Source organism: Culex quinquefasciatus, chromosome 3, assembly GCF_015732765.1.
Source record: "Culex quinquefasciatus strain JHB chromosome 3, VPISU_Cqui_1.0_pri_paternal, whole genome shotgun sequence".
Taxonomy (NCBI): Eukaryota; Metazoa; Arthropoda; class Insecta; order Diptera; family Culicidae; genus Culex; species Culex quinquefasciatus.
In genome coordinates, this window is record NC_051863.1 from 52,375,922 (window position 1) to 52,399,299 (window position 23,378).

The 23,378-nt window shown below is 33.6% G+C and overlaps 1 protein-coding gene across 19 annotated transcripts in view; it reads right to left on the bottom strand.

Annotated features, from left to right (window-relative positions):
* Window positions 1–16,911: 16,911 nt before the first annotated feature.
* The window catches only part of LOC6051066 (TLD domain-containing protein 2), a 349,738-nt gene continuing 343,271 nt past the window's right edge, over window positions 16,912–23,378 (bottom strand). For all 19 annotated transcript variants that reach the window (XM_038263629.1, XM_038263627.1, XM_038263626.1 and 16 more), the window contains one exon: window positions 16,912–18,644. In XM_038263629.1, the coding sequence (XP_038119557.1) occupies window positions 18,509–18,644 (136 nt within the window). In that variant the 3' untranslated portion in view covers window positions 16,912–18,508. The remainder of the gene's footprint in view (window positions 18,645–23,378) is intronic.

Sequence of the window (23,378 nt, forward strand, 5' to 3'; positions counted from 1 at the left end):
TCGGCCCGCTACTTCTCCTTTTCGCGACCGACACTCGGTCGCGTTGCTCGGATGATTTTCCTCAAAATAGGTACTTGACATTCCCGTCCGTGAGTGGGAAGCGCTCATTTTGCTTGCAAAATCTCTGCATTTTGAAAACATTTTAAAACATTCAATTGTTTCAATAGTTAAACTATTTTGCCAACAATGAAAGTTTTATAGCAAATTGCTGAATAATTTTCGAATCGAATGGCACATAAATCGTGTCGATTCGATTAGAGGGAAGGAAGATATAAGCGTTTGACGGATGACGCAGTAATCCAGGGCCTTCGGCCCGGGTTTTTTGGAATGACACCCCAGTACCTTCGACAAAGACGTAAGTCTACGTCAAAAGTTCATTTTTAGAGCAGGATTATAGCCTTACCTCAGTGAGGAAGGCAAAATGAAGTTGAATAATTGTTACGACCAATATTTCGATTTTTTTAATAAATTTGATCAGTATTGATTAAAAAATTCATAACCCGATCAAAGATTTTGCACAACCTGGAAATTTCTGAAAAGTTGGCATTTAATGTCCTATTAAACATATCAAAAAATTAAAAATAGTTTTTTTTTTGCAAATCAAGTTTTAGTGACAAAAAGTTAAATAAAAAATCACCAAATTTTTTTTTATCGTGTGTCATTTATTTCAGTGTAGTTCATATCCATACCTACAACTTTGCCGAAGACACCAAATCGATCAAAAAAATTCCTTCAAAAGATACAGATTTTTGAATTTTCATGCATCATTTTTGTATGGACAGCTGCCAAATTTGTGTGGAAAATAATATGGAAAAACTAATAATGCAAAATGACTTCTTTGGGCATACCGAAGGCACTTAAAAAGTTTCGGAATTGCTCTCATACAAGTCTCCGTGCTATTTTTGGAGCTGTCCATACAAAAATGGTACGTACATATTCGAAAATATACATCTTTTAAAGGAATTTTCTGATCGGTTTGGTTTCTTCGGCAAAGTTGTAGGTATTGATGAGGACTACTCCAAAAAATGGTACAAGTTGAAAAAATTTGGGCATATTTTTTAATTATCTTTTTTTTCACAAGAACTTTATTTCCCAAAATCCATACTTTTTGAAAAATTTGATATGTTTAAGAGGTTAAAAAACTGAAAATTTTGAGCCATATGCCACCGATTTATAATTTAAAAGATGTGTTTATTTTTCGAAAAATACAAATTAAACTTACAAAATTTATTTGACATCAGCTTTTAATGTAAAAACGATTTAATGTTTAATAGTAACTTGAAAAATTAATATTTTCGTTGTTTCAAAAATGTAACCATGATTCCGTTCCTGAAAACGTTTGTTTTGAAAATTTCAGAACATTTTCAATGAAACTGCATAAGAGACATTGAAGATTGGACCTTTGGTTGCTGTAATACAGCTTAAAAAGGAAAAAGAAACTAGAAAATTGAAGTTTTTATGTCTAATTCCAACAGCCTTTTATTCTAAGTTCCAATAACTCAGAAACTAATGGTCTAATTTTAAATTTTTAAAAAGTTTGTGAAATTTTCTGATCCTTCGAGAAAAAATAATTTTAAGTTTTTTAAATCAACTCTAACATTTTAAATAGGTCAAATATTCATAACCACGCCATTTTGAAATGTTAGAGTTGATTCCAAATTTTTTTTTTTTTTTCGAAAATCAGAACTGTTCACAAATGACTTGTTTTATTTCTGAACCGCCTTCATATTTTTTTACAAAATATCTATAAATTGATGAAAACAACGGGTTTTCTAAAGTGTTGTGACAATTTTTGATGAAGGGTCTAAATCATTAGAATTTGTTATAAGCTTAAACATAATTTTTCGAAGCTTAAACAAAATTAGCATGGACCCTAAATCAAAAATCATTCATCATCAAATTTATTTTAGAAAAAACAACAATCATTTTCAAGAAATATAATCAAACTTGCAATCAAAACAGTTTTCAATTTACTGTCGAAGGCTGTTTTCAAGCTATTCATTGTTGTTTTAAGGTTAATTTTAGGATTTTTTCTGAAATAGCAGTTTTTTATGCAATTCTGTTGTAAAGTAAGTATACTTACTTTCAATCGCCAAAAATAACAGTAGGTACTGAAAAGTACTTTTCAGCCTTCAGCCTTGAGTTCTGAAAGGTTCAACATTTTTCATTTTTTGCATGCAAAATCAAAAAAAAATGTCGTTGCAAATATTTCTCAAAGTTATTTCTCAAGAAGAAAGAAGACATTTTTGCATAATTCATTATATATCTGCTTTATTTTCTATAATACACGCTTATATATATGATTATACAGTTTTTGTTTGCCTCCTCTTTTGCACAAATGACTCATTTTCAAACAAATGATTCTCTACGAACGGAGATGTGGCTCACTTTTCTTACTTTTGTTTTGTTTTCCACTACAATATATAATAAACTCTTTGCTCTGTTTGCTAATTCATTGCTCTAATATGTCTCTTTCTCTAAAAACAATACTAAATGTTCTCTTTCTTTTTTTTTGCGTTTGTGTGTGTGTTTTTTTGTTTACAGCTAAAAGTGACAATGCTTTTCATTCGCTATAATATTTCGCTTGGTTTACATTTTTTTTGTTGTATTGTGTCGTGCTTTTCATTTCTCTAAGCTACAGCTTGTAATATTTCTTTTTTTTTCTACAATGACGTTTAAGGGTTGTGTTTGTTTAGATTACAATGGATTTATGTTTTCTCTAACATTTTGTTCATCATAAGTATATATTATTTGTTTAGGGTTTACCGCGTTTTCCTTCACTCCGTTTCCCTCCTTCTCTTTGCAGATTTGCTTTGTTCGCGTTTGTTTTTTTTTTTTTGTTGCTCTACATCAAAACAGACATTTACACATTTTGGCTACAGATGTATAACGAAGTGGTACGACGTTGCAGCACGGCTGCTAGCTTTGTGCTAATTGGACAAACAATGAGACAGCTCTCTGTACACAGGGGTGTCTGCTTAACCATAGAAAACTAAACGTGAAGAAACGTGCTTTTTTTAACTGGCAATGACAGTTGGTGCTTACACCGATTTGTGGATATCTAATGCGTTATTTTCAATTTGATTAATGACAGATTTAACAACTAACTGTAATAACATGCTCTTTAAAAGGCGTAATCAAAAACATATTTCTTTATACAATGAAATCACAATTTAAGGTTATTACCGAATACCACAACCAAAGTTAAAGAACGAGAGGATAGTCCTCACGAAAAGAAACGTGAGGAAAGTGCTATTTTGCGAGAGTAAAGTCCTCTCGCGTGTTCATTCGTTCATTGAAACAGTTCATCCTATTGAGTGGCTTATATGAACAAATGACCGCCACTTAGTCACCGAACCATGGTGGCCCATACGGCAAAGGCACGGTTCAATAAGCCGAAGGTCTTGGGTTCGAGTCTCGGTACCGGTGATTTTTTTTTTTTGATAGATGAACTTTTTTGGAAAATGAACCCATGAGTAAAGTACTCTCGGTAATTACGGGATTTATCCTCTCTGTCCGCACACAGCACCATTTTACTACCCAATCGTGCTCTTTATCATCTCGTATGCCGATGCCCAGTTCTGGGTGCAAGATTTTGTTTACAGTGGAAAAAACTAGTGGCATTAAATTGATTTGAAAAAAGAACTATAGACAAAAGGTCGAATAATTTGGATAGATGTTGGTAAAAAAACAACCATAGGTTGTCACATCAACTGGAGAAGTTTTTATCTTTGTATTTACAGACCCCATTTTGAAACAATTTGTCTGTTAAAAAAAGGATTACTTTTTTGTAAATTCTTTAGCAGTACTTCAGAATATTTACTATGGGGCCTCCTACCCGCTGCTAATCCCATGAAATAAAGATAGTTAGAAGTTAGAACATACACACTTAATTATTTTCATAATAAAATGCAAATCATTGAAATTCAACAATATGGATTAGAAAAGTGCATTTTTAAAAATATGCCTTTCAAAAACCATTCTGTCAAAATTTGCCTGACCGATGAATCGAAATTTTGACCACCTCAACGTTTTTTTTTAAATTCGAACAACAAAGATATTCGTTTTGTTTTCAATGACCGTTCGACGAGTCGTTTCGTCTAAGGGACTATTCACGGAAGATCGTTTTACCGAATGGACATTTTACTTAAAGAAATGTGAAGAATTAATCCAAAAATTCAGGGGATTAAGAAAATTTTTTTCAAAAAAAAATCATATTACCAATAGAAATTTTAGTGCAAATAACTGAAATCAATTTAAAAAAGCATTTCCCTGCGTTTAGAATCATTTTTACCATTTTTGGGGTAGTTTAAAAATCTCTTGAATTTTAATAAATTTTCAATGTACAAAACCGCAAAAGGTTTTTTTACACATTTTTTTAAGTCAATTGTTAAAATTTTGGACTTATAATTTCAGTTATTATTGAGCAATTCCAGCTCAAATCAGGAATTTATCTGATACTTTTGAACCTGAACCTCTCCGATTTCAATGGAACTTTGTAGACATGTTATCCTAAGCCAATATAAGCCGTTTTTGTGTATATGGAGCCAATTGTACTCGAAAATCACATTTGAGAAGGGCGTAAGTTATTTAAATATTTTTGTTTTTTTGTAATCAAAAAATTATTGCATCTCTAAGCCGTTGCATCGTATCCGAAAATGGTCAAAGTCAATCTTCAAGGAAATTGGACGAGCTTTCTGAAAAAATACACTGAAGGAAAATATCAGGCAACTTCTATGAGATTTTTAAAATTTTAACTTTAAAAGTTAAATTTTAAGGTGATGTCACGATTTTTTTTCGATCAAAATTTTTGAGGATAGCCTATTTCACATTTGAGAAGAACGTAAGAGTTTTCAATATTTTTATATTTTTTAATTTAAATATTGCTGTAATCCGAAGCCGTTGCATCGTATCAAAAAGTGGTCAGAGACAAATTTGTAGGAAATTGAACGAGCTTGTGGAAAAAAATACACTGAAAGAAAAATTCACGCCAATTCTATGAGATTTTTCAATTTTTAAATTTAAAAGTTAAATTTTAAGGTGATGTCACGATTTTTGCTCGTTCAATTTTTTTTGTGAAAATAGCCTAAGATGTAACTAAAAGACTGACGAAAAATGCAGGATGATGGTATATCTCTCCTAAAAAAAATACAAAAAATCATTTACTACAACTGTTTTTTTGTAAAGTGGTCCAAAACCTGTCAAAGACAAACTTATGTGAGATTGGACGAGCTTTCCGGTAAAAATATTTACGAGACTGAAAAATCAAGTCTGTCCACGGCGTGTTTTCTAGAACAACCTTATCAAGAAAAAATAGTCATCGCTACTTTCAAATGTGTCTTATAGGAAATTTTCTCAGCTTTCCAATGCTCCTAAGAGCGAAATGTTTCATCGGGAAATTTCAGAGATATCTCTATTTTAAGTTTTATGGTTTTAAATTTCTTTATTATTTATTGGAAATTTTATACTAACAGTTCAGAAAACTTATGAAATGATGTGTTTCATGTGTCTTTCACTTATCAAAATGTGCAAAATAAGACAAGGAACAACTTTGCAGAAGGTTTCAAATCGCTAAACATTTTGAAAATGAAGTTTTAACCATTTTTTTTAATATATGGAATTCATTCAGAAATTTAAATCATAAAACAATGTAAAAATATATTTTTATTAGATTATTACATATATTTTTTGTGCACAAATATCACGAAACTGCTCTGATTTAGTTTGTTCAACCAAAACTTTGGCAGGTTTGTGATTGTTAATAGTATTATTGAATTTTAATGAATAAATTTGATATTTTCTTAAGCAAACATTAACCAGGAACATAAATACTAATATGATTTAAAATCGAAAATGTACTACATATTACTGTTGCAAGCTTCAAAAGTCATATTTTCATGAGAATAAAAAAAATAAAAAATCTTATAAAATGTTTACTGTTGAAAATGCACTTAAAAGTAGCAATAAAACTCGAGTCTTCCAATTCAGTATGCTGGAAACATCGTCACATTTTTTTTGTTTGAACAATATTGTTTATTATTTTGACAAAAAAAAAGGTCTTTCCAAACTATTTGAACAAGATTCAAGAAATAAAACATTTTATTGAAAAAGATGAGATTAAAGATGAGAGTCTCATAAACTTCTAAAATAATGCTTCTTCCTCGATCATTTAATACAAAAAAAACTAAAACAATCATTTCATACTAATGGAAAGTATTTCTCCTAAAGCTTACAACAGTAGTTTGCAGTTCAATTTCGAGTATTGAACATGTTTTGTATTCATGCAAGTGGTTAATGTTTGATTAAGGAAATATGTTATTTATTTATAAAAATCTTGTAATACCCTATCAATCTCAAACCTGTAAAAATTTCGGTTGTATCAGCTAATTCCAAGCTGAATCAGAGTAGACCGTTATTTGTACACAACAATTATGTAATAGTCTATTTATTCTTGTAAAAATAATATTTTAATGCAGTTTTATGATTTTAATTTGAATAAATCCCACATATTCAAAAATTCGGTTAAAACTAAATTTTCAAAATGTTTAGCGGTTTGCAACCTTCTACAAAGTTGTTTCTTGTATTATTTTGCACTTTTTGATGAATAAATGACACATGAAACACATCATTTGACAAGTTTCCTGGACTGTTATTTAAAAGTTTCCAAAAAATGATTAAGGATTTTAAAACAAAAAACTTTAAATATAGAAATCTCAGAAATTTCCCGATGAAACATTTCGCTCTTAGGAGCATTGGAAAGCTGAGAAAATTTCCTATAAGACACATTTGAAAGTAGCGATGACTATTTTTTCTTGATAAGGTTGCCCAGAAAACACGCCGTGTGTCATATAATTAAAAAAAAAACACTAAAAAACATATTTTTTCAACATTTTTATTTTTAAACCCGCTGTATCTTAACAAGGATTGGACATAGGACAGTGGTCAATACGGAGACTTAAAAACCCGCTGTATCTTAACAAGGATTGGACATAGGACAGTGGTCAATACGGAGACTTTTATGTCAAATTGTCTGAGGAATCGATTTCCACCCTTGGTTTTCGAAAATTTTAACGTTTAGACCACTTTTCAAAAAACAGTTTTAGTAAATGATTTTTGTATTTTTTTAGGAGAGATATACCATCCTGCATTTTTCGTGAGTCTTTTTATCACATCTTAGGCTATTTTCACAAAAAAAATTGAACGAAAAAAAAACGTGACGTCACCATAAAAATTGAAAAATCTCATAGAATTGGCGAGCATTTTTCTTTCAGTGTATTTTTTTCAAAAAGGTCGTCTAATTTCCTACAAGTTTGTCTTTGACCACTTTTTGATACGATGCAACGGCTTCGAGATACAGGAATATTTATATTAAAAAATATAAAAATATTGAAAACTCGTACGCCCTTCTCAAATGTCATTATCGAGTGCAACTGGCTCCATATACACAAACATGGCTTATATATGCATAGGATAACATGTCTACAAAGTTTCATTGAAATCGGAGAGGGTCGGGTACAAAAGTACCAGAAAAACTCCTGATTTGAGCTGGAATTGCTCGGATGGTTTTGATATCTTACGTAACATATTTCGAAAAAAAAATCGTGACGTTGCAATGATCAGATCTGGAAAAATATTTAGGATGATTATTTTCCTGAAGATTCCATTTTTAATGAATTTGAAAAAGGCAGTTTCCACATTAATATCATTTATAAATCTATTGATTTTTTTATTTTTTTCTGTGAGACTCGTTTCAATACAAATAAGGGGGTGCAGTTCAAATATATCGAAAAAAAAGTTATTTTGATGTTGAATGCAGCCAAAAATTAATACAAGCAATCCCTGTGATTTTTACAGCAAAAAAAAAAAACTTTCACCGAAATTTCCCAAATTCCATTCGACCATTTATCAATTCGATCTTTTTTACTTATTCGCAACAAAAACAACAGATTGTCATAAAAAAAAGTAATTCAAATGAGATTTGTTCTCAAGCCATCAAATATTGCAATCATTTGTTGTGTAACCTTGCCAAATAAGTCACCTTTGGTTTGTAACGTCTGTTACAAATTGAGGCAAAGAATTAAGCTCAAAATGATTTTTTTTTTTAGTTTTTTAAGGACATCGTTTTTTGTTATATCTAACGTGTATTTCAAACTCAACACGGCTACACATGACACTTATCACTTTCAAAAAACATCGATATCCACCGATAACAACTTATTTTCTGCAACGAAAATATCTTTTTTTCTTTTATCATTTGACGCAATTCAAGTCAACAGTGGCGTTAAATTAGTTTCCTAACCATCACTTATTTGCACTAAATTTGATTAGTTTCGATTTCTGTTTTGATTATGTCAACAATAACATCAAGCAAACAAGTTTTTTTGTTGTTGTTTTGTTTCTGTTTACTCTGCCTCAGTGACACGTGTTAATGGATTTCTCTCTCGCTGTGTGTGAATGTACGTTTGTTGAGTCTTTCTCCAGTCTCCCCTTTTCATAATTGACAAAAGTTTTTGCGCTCCTGCTCGCTCTGCCCCCCCTTTTTTCCGGCTGGGTGATATTTTGTGTTACGATTCCGAAACTGTTACTTTCGTGTTCCAAATTTGGCGAGATAAAATTTAGGTTAGTTAATTCTTCGGTTTTTTTTTTCTCTCTCTCTCTTCAGTTTGTTTGGTTCCAGGTAGCAAAAAGATTTCATCAGTAGAAAAGAAGCATTTCGTTCGCCCTCTCTCTCTCTAGCTTTTCTGAAGTGTGTTTACCTTGCTTTTAGTTGATAGTTAGTATTGGTCAGTACAGATTTTTGTTTGTTGTAAGTGTAATATTTTGGTATTAAACTTAAATTCGATGTTTTGACATCCCTCCTCCTCCCGCGGGGTTTCAGCTTTGGGATGCACAATAGATTTCTGAAAGTTCCACTAACTGCTAGAAGCTTCTTTCGTGTTTCCCATTTGTAGGTAATTCTCCATCCTTAACTTGTTGGTTAGAATATGGTTTTTCATTCAGCCGGTTTTTTAAGCCCTTTTCCAATCGCTGCTTCGTTTTTCGAGTAAAGTTTACAAATATTTGTTTTGCGCGAGCTGTGTGTGTGTGTGTGTGTGTTTCTGTGTTTGGATAATGTTTAATGAACCAATTTAGTTGGTTGTATTTCGATTAGCACTACAAATGTTGGGATATTTTCTTCTTTTTTTACGCTTCCTAGGAGAGGGGAAATGTTATTTGAGAGTTGATTTTTTAGAGATGCTTTGTTTGTTTAGTTATCATAACCAGTTTACGCTAGGATATTCATGTGGATTTAAGTTGTCGCATTTTTAATGTTATCGAACAGAGGGTTTTGTATATTTTGTTTATAAACTCTTCTAAAATTGATACAAACGTGTTCTCAAACAGTGTGGTAAGTTTAGACTTTTATGTCACGAGTATTTTGCGTACAGAAATTGGTTGTGTATGTTTTCGCATATACGTGGAATGAGATTGGACGCCTTTCATTTTTCCACTTTGTCAGTTAACAGCCATAATTTGTATAAGATTTGAATTTTTCGTGAGATTAGATAAATGATTTTGATGCGAGATGAAAAATGTAAATATCTTGTGACGCATGAGTGATTGATATTGCTAACTTTATCAATGCAAGTGAAAATGTTGCGGATTGCTGCAAAACAAACAAAATATTTTCTTACAGATACATATTCGATATCGAACAGATTCGAACAGAAGTCCCTTTTTCGGGTAACGAAAGTTTGCCGGGTTTGTTAACTTTGTGAATACACGCTTCATTGAAATTTAATAAAACAAGTTAATGTTTTCCGAATTTAACAAATGTTTTTTACCTTTAAATTTTATATTGTCAGGATATTATTTTTTTTTACAATTGATGAAAACATTTAATTATTATATTATTATACTGCAATTCCATTTTAAAAGAGCCTAAACCGAAAAAAAAGTTCTCCGATCGGCCTCAATTTTTTTCTGGGGGTTCCTTGGCGAAAATAATTAGACCCGTATTTTATTTGTTTGGCCATTAGGGTAACCTACATCGTGCTAGGGTGGTTCGAAAAATGGCAATTTTCGTCATTTTTCGCAAAAACCTTTTTTTTCATAAAATCATATCTCCGCGCCATTTCATCCAATTTTAGCTGTCTTAGACGCAAAAGAAAGATAATAAGTTTGGCTATTTGGGAAAAATAGTAAGAAGTTTTAAAATTTTAGCGATGACCTATAGTTGCGTCTTTCAATTACGAAAATTTTGATACCCAAACATCTATAGGTCATCGCTAAAATTTTAAAGTTATCGCAGTTTTAGTGGAAAAAGTTGATTTTCTGCCGATTTCGTCATTTTCCCGTTTTTGCGCGTGGCGCGTCGAAAAACTCAGTTTTTATTTTCAAAAAATCATATCTCCGAAACGTACGGTTCGACATCGCCAATTTTTTTTTAAATATTATGTGAAATTTTCCGAGGAATCAGATAAAAATATTTTCAGACATAGGCTCATTGGTCCAGACACGGTCAAAACGCCATTTTAAGTTTTCATGCGACTTTTTCAAATGTTAAGCTAGATTTTTGAAACTTTTTACTATTTTTCTCAAATAGCCAAACTCATCATCTTTCTTTTGCATCTAAGACAGTTAAAATCGGATGAAATGGCGCGGAGATATGATTTTATGAAAAAAAAGGTTTTTGCGAAAAATGACGAAAATTGCCATTTTTCGAACCATCCTAGCACGATGTAGGTCACCCTAATGGCCAAACAAAAAACAACGCAATAGGAACTTTACGGGATTGGCTGCAATCACAATACGAGGGAGAACCATGGAGACAAAAAACGATCCAGTATATAACATTCGTCAAATTATGCATGGAACAGAGCTACTTCCAGTTCAGGGATTGCATCTATCAACAGAAGATGGGAGCATCGATGGGTAACCCACTGTCACCGTTCCTGAGCGATGTTTATATGGCAGCTTTGGAACACGAACTACAAACCAAAAACCTACTACCAGAACGTTGGTGGAGATACGTAGATGACGTCTTCTGCATCATCAAAAGGGATTCACTAACAACGGTACTGGACACCATAAACAGTGCACGCAGGAGCATCAAGTTCACTTACGAAATGGAAGTCGAAGGAAAGTTACCTTTCTTAGACATCCTGATCTTAAGAGAACCAGGTTGCCCATCTTCGTTTTCTTTCGAGATCTACAGGAAGCCAACAAACACCAGAAGAACAATCCCAGCCACGTCAAACCATTCATTCCAACATAAAATGGCAGCATATCATTATTTCATACATAGGATGACAACTTTACCACTCAGCGAAGCAGGAAAACAGAAAGAATTGGAGTACATATTTGAAACAGCGGAAATCAACGGTTACAGCAGAACAACTATCCAAGCAATCATCGATAAGAAGGAAAGAAAACTCCACAGAACCTCACTCACAACCCTTACGCCATCAGTAGAGCCACTACGAAGAGCAGCAGTAGAATTCGACTACAGGATAACACGCCCATTACGACAAAAACTGGCTAAATTTGGCATCGATTTAGTGTTCAGCAGTAGAAACAGCCAGTTGGAATCCATCTTAGGTTCAACGAAAGACCCCATACCGACTTTAGGCAAACCCGGCATCTACGAGGTATCCTGCGGCCACTGTGATATGAGCTACATTGGACAAACTAAGAGATTGCTGCAAACCAGGTTGGATGAGCATATAAACACATATGTCAGAATTGCCAAGGAGGAAATACGGAAAGGATTTGTCCCCCATTTCAAGTCAGCAGTAACCGAACACATCATCGAGGAAGAACATAACATCACAACTAGCGACGCGGTCATCTTAAGACACATCACAAACCCATCGAAGCTGGCTGTCGCCGAAAGTTTGGAAATCTTCAAGGCAGGCAACAAACGTTTACTCAACAAGGATTCAGGTAACGGCTCAACGTGGCTGTTTAAGCTGTTACCTATACAGGCACAAAAGAAGAACGAGGAGGTAGTACCTACAGTAACTACAAATATGGATACACCAGCGATGAACCTTCAGTCGAGAACAGAACACTGATGAAGTCTGCAAGTAGTAGACGAAATACGTATCTGTCAAGATATTAAAAATATATAGCGGAATTAAAAGGAACAACTCGTCTCTTTGTATTCACAATATTCACAAAAAATACGGGTCTAATTATTTTGGCCAAGGAACCCCCAGAAAAAAATTGAGCCCGATCGGAGAGCTTTTTTTCGGTTTAGGCTCTTTTGAAATGGAATTGCTGTATATTTAGACAAGACCGTTGAAAATAGTGTTGTTGTTGTTAATTATTAATAATTATAATATAATTGTTAATAATTATTTATTTCTGGCAGCTTTAACTTATGCGGTCATTTGCTGCCCGTTGAAAATAGTGGATTATGCAATAAGTTGCCAAATGAAGTTTTTTTTTTTCAGAACGAGTCGTAAATTTTTCCAACGAGTTTCAACGAGTTGTATAAATACGACGAGTGCTGAAAAAAATAATGTTGGCAACGAGTTGCTTACAACATTTTATGTAATTCTGAAAAACATGGTGGCGCATGGTGGCTTCAGTAAATTCTAATATTTTGTTAATAATCCTTATCATATGTCGTGATCCAAAATGCTTTTCATTTCTTTGACCTTTGATTAGCATAATCTTTCAAAAAAAGTATTTTTTTTAATCATTTTTATTTAGTACCACGCGTTTTCAAAAGTATGAAACGCATTTTTTCTGTGATGTTTAAAAGAAACGTTTTTCGTTTTTTGAAAAATGTGTTTTTTACGGGTTAAATCCCCTTTAAAATTCAAATACAAAGCCCCAGCTTCTCTTACATCCAATCAAGGTCATGTTTGGAATTTGGGCTCAGTATGCCCACCGGCAAAAATTCTCGGAATGCCAGCCAAAAAGACATGTTTGTTAAATCCTAATCTTTACATCAATTTAAAGTGTCATGTTGTTCAATTATATTCTGGGCGTCCTTATACCATTCCTAACTTTCGGTGGGACAGCTTTTTGTTATCTTGGAGAGCCTTTACAGGGCTCCAGAAAACTCAAAACTGAAATGTTAAGTTTAACAAATTTATCGCAACATGTTGGCTTTTACTAATGACCATTAACTAAAAAAGTATGTTTCCCGATACAATATCGTATGAAAAATGTATTTTACTTGGGCACTAATGGGCAGCCTTGCCCTTTCATGGAAATTGAAAAGTCAAATTTCAAAAATACTATCAGAAGAAAACTTTCCGGCTTCAATGAGAAAATTGAGCTTACATTTCATACAAGAAATATTTTTTTAATACAATCAGTAACAAAAGTTTTGAACCCAACCTTCTCTCCCTGCGGACAATTTTTTTTCTGAAGTGTACACGGACTTGATTGTTTTGAAATGCATTTTTACACTTAGGTCTTTTTTCAAATCAACAAAGCAAAAAACGTTATTTTTTTAGAAATGTTCAGAAAATTTGCTATAAAATTGTATAAGAGACATTGAAGATTGGACCTCTGGCTGCTGAGATAGAGCCGCTTTAAGAAAAAGAAACACGAAAATTGAAGTTTTCTTAATCTCACCAAAACAACCCACCATTTTCTAATGACCATATCTCAGCAACTAATGGTCCGATTTGCAATGTTAATGCATGAAACATTCGTGAAATTTGCCGATCTTTTCGAAAAAAATATTTTGAATTTTTTTAAATCAAGACTAGCATTTTAAATGGGCGTAATATTCAATGTTTGGCCCTTTTAAAATGTTAGTCTTGATTTAAAAATTTTCAAAATATTTTTTTCGAAAAGATCGGAAAACTTTACGAATTTTTCATGCATTAACATTGATAATCGGACCACTAGTTGCTGAGATATCGTCATTAGAAAATGGTGGGTTATGTTGGTGAGATTAAGAAAACTTCAACTTTCGTGTTTCCGAGGTCCAATCTTCAATGTCTCTTAGACAATTTTATTGCAAATTTTCTGAATTTTTCAAAAAAAAATATTTTTAGAAATGGTCACTTACTTTCGGTGGCTATATCTTGAAAACGGAGCCCTGTATCATAAAATCTGTAGAGTACTTTTCGATTGCAAATTCAATTTTGCATTTAAAAATAATGTCAAACTTGTTTTTGCATAAAACTTCGATTTTTTCCAAAAATCACTGTTTTTTTCAAAAATTCATAACTCGGCGGCAGATTTTTTGACCATGTTTCTCCATGGCTCAAAAGTTGCGGATGTTTGTCCCCTAAAACGTATAGAAAAATCTCGAAAATCAAAAAATACGTATTTTGGGAAATTGAGTTTTAGTGAAAAAAAAAGTTGATAAAAAAATCTGCAATTTTTTTTCCGTGTACCTTTTTTTTTTCTCAAAAGTCCTCAACAATACCTACAACTTTGCCGAAGACTCCAAATTGATCAGAAAATTCACTCAAAAGTTACAGCTGTTTGAATATTTACATACCATTTTTGTATGGACAGCAGCCAAAATTGTATGGAGACTTGTATGGGTGAACCAATGACACAAAATAGCTTATTTGGTCATAGGGAAGGCCCTCACAAAGTTTGAGTCAAATCAAAAAATACAAAAAAATAAAAATGGTCGAAATCGGCCGATTTTGTAGAGAGTTGTTCTTTAGAAAGGGTTGTCAGATCCAGACACCATTTTCATCAAAATATCTGAGATCCGGCCTCCAAAAAGTGTACAAATACACTTGAGAGCGAGTTTTCCACCAATGTTAAAAAGATCGTATCGAGGTGCTCCGATTTGGATGAATCATTCAGCGTTTGTTTTTCTATATATGAGATAAACTCATGCCAAATATGAGCCCTCTACGACAAAGGGAAGTGGAGTTAACGGGCATTGAAGTTTGAGGTCCAAGAAACTTAAAATAAAAATCTTAAAATTGCACGCATTTCCGTAAATTACTTGTTGCATAAACTACTATTAAAGCCCTTCAAAATGTTCTTTAAACATCCAGGATTGGTTTAACTTTTTCTTAGAGTTTTTGCAAATTTCTGTTAAAAATGTTTTTTTTTTAAACCTTAATATCTTTTTGCAACAGCCTCCAACACCCATACTCATGTAGGTCAAAAGTTAGGGAATTTCATGGACTATAAGCCTATGGAATTGACTTTATGGCCAATCGCAGTTTTTCTCATAGTTTTACGATTTTTCTATAACAAACATTTTTCAACGTTAACTTTTGCCCTATACTGCCGTTCTACGCATAATTGTCCCATGTTCAAAAAAGTGCAACTGAGAAAAATGTGATTTAAATTTTTCGACCGATTTCTGCGTTTCTACGCATAATTGTCCCGTGGGTTCATATTCGCCCTATGTGTCCCTAATCGCCCCAGTTAGCAGTTTATCACCCTTATTTGAGATTATCTTGCTATACAACAGGTAAACAAGATGCTTGCGATATAATGCTTAGTAAAACTAATGATTCCGTGTAAGAAAATACTTGGTGGGACAGTTATGCCAAGAAGTTTAACGATGGGACAAACATATTTGATGTTGTTTTTAATGAGTTTCCGAACAAAGTACCAGATTTTATGTGTTTTTCTTAAAGTACACTTCAAACTAAACTTAAAAATGTCATAATGTCAAAATCGTCCAAAACTGACATGGGACAGTTATGCGTAGAACGGCAGTGTAGGCCAAAAAGACGGCACTTTTTGGTCTCAATTTTGACATATTCAGAATCCTCGGGAGATTTCACATTTGATTGAGATGTTGGAGTTATGAATTTGGTTGGAAAAAATGCATTTAGAATTAATTAAAATATTCTATGCTTGGTTTAGGCTCATTGGAAGAGTCTTTCAAATACCTTTCTAAAATGATTTCTTACAAAAACCATCCTTTTAAAATCTTCCGAACTTCAGCAAAAATAGTTTTTTTTTTTGCATAACTTTTGAAGTTCTTTTCTAAACATCATAATATTAACCTGGGGTCTTATGGGACCCCAAGCCGTATCGAATGAGACCAAAACGGTCCAAATCGGGATCGAAAAAAATCGAGAGCATTTTTGTGTGCATGGACTCACATACAGACACACGCACAAACATTTGTTCAGAAGTTGGTCCGAGTCGATAGTTGTACGAGGTCGAATTAAGATGTTGATTTTTCGAGTGATTTTATAGCTTTTCCTTAGTAAATGAGAAAGGCAAAAATGCATTTTTTTTTTCATGTTAAAAACTTAGTTTTGACAAATAAATCTTTTAACAAAAAAACAACTTTTTGTGTACATAATAGTTGATTTTATTTTTGTAGGTAAAGGTAAATTTCAACTGAATATAAAGAAACTCAGATGCTGCTCTCTAGGGGGCCTGTATTTCAACAATTTTCTGGAGTAGTCGCGGGTCGTAAGATAGAAATTCCAATACGCGTTCATGAAATATGTTTGTGTAACCATAACAATTGTAAGGACGGCCCCAACCGTACTCGTTCCGATACTTTTACAGCAGTGTTACTATCGAAATCTTACCTGTTTTGCCTCTGTTCCTTCCATCAAAGTGACGTACTCGTCATTTTGTTCTTTTTTTTTAAATTATTGACAGGCTCTTGAAATTTTTTCAGTTTGAAAAATTCCAGCGAAAAAAAAAGAGCGAACCAAAAACAGAACAATTCTAAGCGAAACATGAAACGGTCCATGCAAATGCAATGTAATCGAGTTCGGCGAAATGACGATGGGGGTGAAACGAGTGAATGTTTTTGTGTGTGTGTGTGTGTGTGTGTGTGTGTGTGTGTGTGTGTGTGTGTGTGTCACAACCAAAAGGAGATTTGTTTCTTTCGACTTAGAACCAAAAAAAAATGAGACGACATGACGGCGACATGAAAAAATGGCAAATAAAAACTCGATGAGTGTAATTACTGTACTGTTTTTTTCTCTCATTTCATTTATTACTAATGTTTTTTCTCTCTTCTGCTTCTTCAACATGTAAAACGTGTTCAATCAATTACAACGACATGCTCAGTGAATGCGTGTGTAAGTGTTTTTTTTTTTTTGCTTCTCCTTTTACGCTAACTAAGCTTGCATTTCCTCCTAATCAATCGCTTACGTTTTCCTCTAACTTTAAGGTACATACATAAATAAAATACGAATGAAAAAACGGGAGGGGGTCGAGTGTGCTTGTGTAAAATATCTAGTTTCCTAAAAAAAAAGGTTTACAATAAATTAAAAACAAAAAAAAAAAACGAAGTCTTACCACTAACAAAACCCCATCAACGTTGCAAATTTGACGAGAGACATCAACAAAAGGAAAACCGCTCTGCACTTGTAATTGACGATTGCACTGGTGCGCGTGAAGGTGTGAAGTTGCGTGTTTGTGTGTGTGTGTGTGTAAAAAGTGTGTGTGATTTCGTTATTGTCGTTGGTCGGTCGGAAATTGAATCGGTTTCGGCAAATGAGACAACGGATAAGAATCGCTTGGCCACAACACAACAGTTTTGTTTTCTTCTTCACTTTGTTTGTATTTTGTTTTGTTTATTGTTAAACTCTTGTGTTCTCTGAGAAACGAATCGACGAAGCAGTCTCTATAACTTTGAACCAGTTACGAACTAACACGATTTGCTTGTTTTGCTTTTTTTTGTTATTTATCCTAGCATTTTTTTTTTGTTTTCAATAGCAACAGTTGATTTATTCGTTAATTATATGCTTTCCTATATATGCTGTGTGTTTTGTTTTGTTGATTTTTTGTTTGTTTAATGTTGGTGATTACATAGCGTTTGCTTCTTTTTCTTTATTTTGCTGGTGATTTTTGTTTTTGTTTAGTTTCCATTATTTGCACTTATGTATAAGAGAGGTTAATAAACATGCGTGTTGTGTTTACAAGAGTTGGATTTTGCATTTGAGGATCGCCCGAAGCCTCCCATACTGTGTCGTCTCCTTCCTTGGGTTTAATTTGTGTCGGGAGAGACCCCAGGTTCGGTTAAAAATGTTCACGAGGGATGAAACTCATCCGAAACTGTCGCGCTTTCCAGCCCATTTTTTGTTACGGTCCCAGCTCCCCTTTGTTTTTTAAGTGTGTTTGTGTTACGTTTCGTTTATATAAATATATATTCCTTTTAACAACGTGCTCACTTTGCAGTTTGCCTTAATTTCACCGCCGTTACTTCTCTCCCTCTCTCAAAACATATAAAGATTAGGTTGCGCTAATAAATTCTCTCTTGTAAATGGTTTATATTTTCGTTCTGCCTCGAAATTCTTCCTTCTTCCTATCCATTCTGTTTCCTTGTTTCCCTTTCTCCTCGCGTTTCCTTAAAAGTAGCATTTCTCTAAAATTTGTTTTAATCCTTCCTTGCACAATTTCGGTATGTATAATAATATTTTATCTTCTGTATAATATAATAGATTAACTTAGCACAAACTACGACGCTCTAAATACTATCTCAGCCATTGGTTTTGCCGTCGCGCGCAGCCATTTTCTCACTCTTTAAAAATACTCACACTTTCACTCACAATCACACTAGAACAAAAAAAAATACAACGCTCACACAGACAGACAGACACATTTAGACAAAGGCCCAGCACTCGAGCGTTTTGATGACAAAGTCCTCCTGCGGGGCGAGCGGCTCGTTCGAGTAGGTGCTGCAGTGCTGCGACCGGCCCTGGTTGAGATCGCCGTCCAGCCACAGGCCGAATTTGCCGCTGCGAAAAGAAAGAAAACAACGTTTAGTTTGTGTCTCAATTCTTGGTTATTTGTTCAGGTTTTAGTTTAAAGTCGATTGGTGTACTTGGAGGTGGGTCAAGGAGTGCTCACCACTTTTTGACATATTTCGAGCAATTGAAATGCCATTCTTAAAAGCGAAAGGGAAAACGATTGATCCAAGAGAGTTATCTACGTGCGCAGTTTCTAAGAAATTAAGAGCGAGTCCACGTCCACGAATACCCCTTTGTATGGGACGTCGTTTGGGCCTCACCAATCTGCCTGCAATTTTCAGGGGTTGTTTGTACATATGAAACTAACATCTGGCACTCTAGGTCAACGGGAAGTGGGGCAAATCGGGACACAAAGTATGAAGGTTCAAAAACGTCAAAAATCTTAAAAATGCTGTAACTTAGGCAAAATTCAATTAAATTTCAAAACTCAAAATGCAGGGAGAAGCATCCCGATTGGTTAAATCTAAAGGGAGTTATTGACATTTTAGTGAAAAAATAGCATAATTTTCAAACTCAAATAAAAAAGTGTTCCATCCAGATATCAACTCGGTTTGACCTGCAGCTTGAAGGGGGCATCTGGGACTACCATCTGAGACTGAGAACGCTTTGGGTAAGGTAGTTTAACATATTAAATAGACACTTTTTCTTTAAGTGATTTTTTTGGTTGTGAATTTTTGCTCGGGGGAACCCTTAGATCAAATTTTCCGGTGGTAATTTCATCATATTCGTGTTCTTGAGACAATTTCACAATAGAAACATGCACAAAAATGTTTATATTCATCCATTTTAACCCTTTAAAAAATGAAAGTTAATTAAAGTCGAAAAATTTCAAGGAGACCGGTCGGGTATCGAACCCTGAACCTTCCGCTTATGAGGCGGGGGCCGTAGCCATCAAACCACGGGCCGTTCTGGAGAGTTACTTGCTCACTTTTATTTGAGCTATTTATTAGTTTGGAACAATCCAAAACACTCCATAAAAGCTGTAATTCTTGATCAAAGTGCTGATGGCCGAAAACAGAAATAGGCTGAGAAATGGTATATTTCCCCTGCTTAAATTTTCACAGAATACAGTATTTTTTCTAAAAAACTCAAATTTTTCAAATATGCAATCTAATATCAAACGAAGCGAAATTTTGTTTGCTTTTTCACATTTATAGATTTTTATTTGGAAAATACTGAAATTTTCACAAAATACAGTATTTTTCTTTTTTTTTTAAAGTACTCAAATTTTAATGATTTTCAATATGGGTATGGTTTTTCAGTTTAATTAAGCTTTTTTTTTGTAAAATATAAAAAAAAAATCACAAAATATCGTATTTTTCTAAAATACTCAAATTTTCAAAATATGCAACATCGGTATCAATTTATTGGAGTTGTTTTTTTTTGGAAAATATGTACTAAAATTTTCACAAATTACCGTATTTTTTCGAAAGTACTCAAAATTTCAAAATATGCAATATGGGTATCAAACGAAGCGACATTTTGTAGACTTTTTTCACTTTATTATAGTTTTTTTTTTTTTTTTTTGCAAAAAACTAAAATTTTCACAAAATACCGTATTTTGCTCCGTTTGAAAGCCATATTGCAAATTTTGAAATTTGTGTATTTTCGAAAAAATACGGTAATTTGTGAAAATTTTAGTACATATTTTCCAAAAAAATAACTCTAATAAATTGATACCGATATTGCATATTTTGAAAATTTTAGTATCTTTGAAAAATACGATATTTTTTGATTTTTTTAATATTTTTTCAAAAAAAAGCTTAAATAAACTGAAAAACCATACCCATATTGAAAATTATTAAAATTTGATTACTTTAAAAAGAAAGAAAAATACTGTATTTTGTGAAAATTTCAGTATTTTCCAAATAAAAATCTTTTAATGTGAAAAAGCAAACAAAATTTTGCTTCGTTTGATATTTACGTTGCATATTTAAAAAATTTGAGTTTTTTAGAAAAATACGGTATTCTGTGAAAATTTAAGCAAGAGAAATATATCATTTCTCAGCATATTTCTGTTATAAGCCATCAGCACTTTGATCAAGAATCACAGCTTTTATGGAGTGTTTTTGACTGGTACAAACTAATAAATAGTGGTATTTTGTGAAAATTTTAGAATTAAAAAAAAAACATCCAATAAAGTGAAAAAAGTAAAAAAAATCGCTTTGTTTAGTACCCATATTGCATATTTCGAAAATTTGATTACTTTCGAAAAGATATGGTAATTTGTGAAAAACTTTGTACATTTTTTTTCCGAAAAACAACTCTAAAAAATTGAAAAAGCAAAGAAAATTTCGCTTCGTTTGATAACCATACTGAAAATTTTAGTAATTTCCAAAAAATCGGTATTTTGTAAAAACTTTAGTATATTACAAAAATACTTTAATAAAGTGAAAAAAAATCTCATGAACTCATGCCAAATATAAGCCAACTACGATCAATTGCAGATGAGTAAACCGTGCATTGAAGTGTGACCCAGTGGTGGTCCAAACAACATTAACAATCATAAAATTGCTCGCATTTTCTTGAAACTGGCTGAAATCCAATTCTCTTTGCTGCATTTTAAAAAATCTTTTGACTACCAAATGTACCATAAAGATCCGGGATTGCTTTGAAATTTTACAGCTTTTATATTTTTAAAACGCCAATCAAAAAGCAAGAGCTTTCTCATAGTTTTACGGCCAACAAGAACGGAGCTTTTTAGGCTCAATTATGACATATTGGAGATCCTTGGGATTTTCCACGTATGTGTGAAATATTGGAGTTGTAAATTTGGTTGGCTAATTGATCACTTAGAATTAATTGAAATATTTTTAACAATTTGTCGAAAAAAGGGTGGAACAAGTATTCGCCTACTTGATACATCATTTAACGTTTTGATCACAGAATTATCAAAATCTGGATTTTTTTAAATAGTGTTTTAAATTTTGTTTGTCAAATCACCTATATTTAGCTTGTGGCGAGTTTGTTGCTCGATTGAAGCCCCAAAATAACTATCTTGGCCATAAACTAATCCGTAATCTATAACCAGTAACAAAACGCCCTCGAGTAAGCTTACAAATTTATGTCATTTAATGATCAGCAAGATTTAATTGTATGCACTTTTTATCAAATTTTTTATCTTGCAGCAGGTTGCCTACACATGCACCCACAAGAAGAGAGCGCAACCGCTTCACGAAAATCGCCAAATTCATCTTTTTTTCACTTGCCCTTACTTTTGACAGTGCTTTCAATATAAAATTCCTTCCAGCCGCCGCAAAATTATTTTTTGCAATACTGTCGTGAAACTACTTACTTTTCCTGTCATTCTTGAACGACGAAATAGCCTACTTTTCTGTACCAAAAATAACAGAATCGAATAGCAACTCTTTTCAAAATAAATGCTGAAAAGTTCTACTTTTCAGCACTGAAATGGGTGCTGAAAAGTTGAACTTTTCAGCACTTGTTTCGAAAAGTAACACTTTTCAACATTTTTTTGATTTAAACGATTTATTGACAAAATATATGAAAATTCGACTTAAAATTTCACTCAATGGGTGTTTTTAGAAATTGCAAATAATGTTGTATGGAACTCGTTGCAAAACTTGATTTTTTCAGCACTCGTCGTGCTCACGAAATTTCGACATTGTTTGTGATAGGTGAAAGAACACTCCTATCGGCTTCACCACGACAAGGGACCATCCATAAACCACGTGGACACTTTAGGGGGTATGCCGATTGTCCACGCTCCATACAAAAAAAGATTTTTTTGTATGGACAATTGTCCACGAAGGGGGGGGGGGTTCGAGATTCCCAAAAAAGTGTCCACGTGGTTTATGGATGGTCCCCAACCTGATTTTGACATTCTACATTCGTTCGTTTCACACACAAACGAATGAGTGCAACGCACAGTCGCTCACAAAGTCATTGACTTCCCTCTAGAAATACATTCGCTCAGAGAAAATGTCGTTTGACATCCTACCGAGATTCCGATCATCTCATGCAAGCAAAATGCTATAAAAATTAGGCTAACGAGCTTTTTGCTGCCACCTATTGGACAATTGAAGAACCATCCCAAAAAGCACTGTGGTGAAAGATCCGGCTTACGTCATCCTATCGTAAGCCGGAACATTTGCAATTTTAAAGACGTTAAGTTTCATCAAACAATCATCAATCTTTATCAGGTTATGGGCCAAGCCTTAACCAATTAGATCTACCTTTGTTTGAAGAAAAGTTTTACGACTACGATATGTCTAATGAGAGGGGTACTCTCGGGCAACTGCCCTACACGGCGTTGCAAGTTCGTGAGTCCTTCAAACGACGGCGGCGAACGAAGCATCCATTGGAGGAGGCATGTGCCGTCGACTTGCTAGACGCCGAAGGTGGAGGAGACCAAACCTTCAGGAAGCAGCTAAACAAGGACACTGAAGCTCTGGACGAAATTGTGATGCCCATCAGCAATGATGTCCTCAATTGCATCATCGGAGCGTCATGTGCGTAGGAGGCCATGGATATTCTGACCCGCGAGTTTCCGAAGGAAGGCTGGCTTGTGACAACAAAATGGGCCTTTCTAAGGGACTTTGTCCAACCCATACTGATAATGTCACACGGCAATGCCGGGTTGGAAAAAAAACCTCAGGAATGCCTCAAGGAGCAAAGTCTGGTGGCTCAGAGAGTGGTGTACGAAAGTGTACAAATCTCCGGCGTGGCGCTCGAAAGGGGAATGTTATCTGGTTGTAGTCA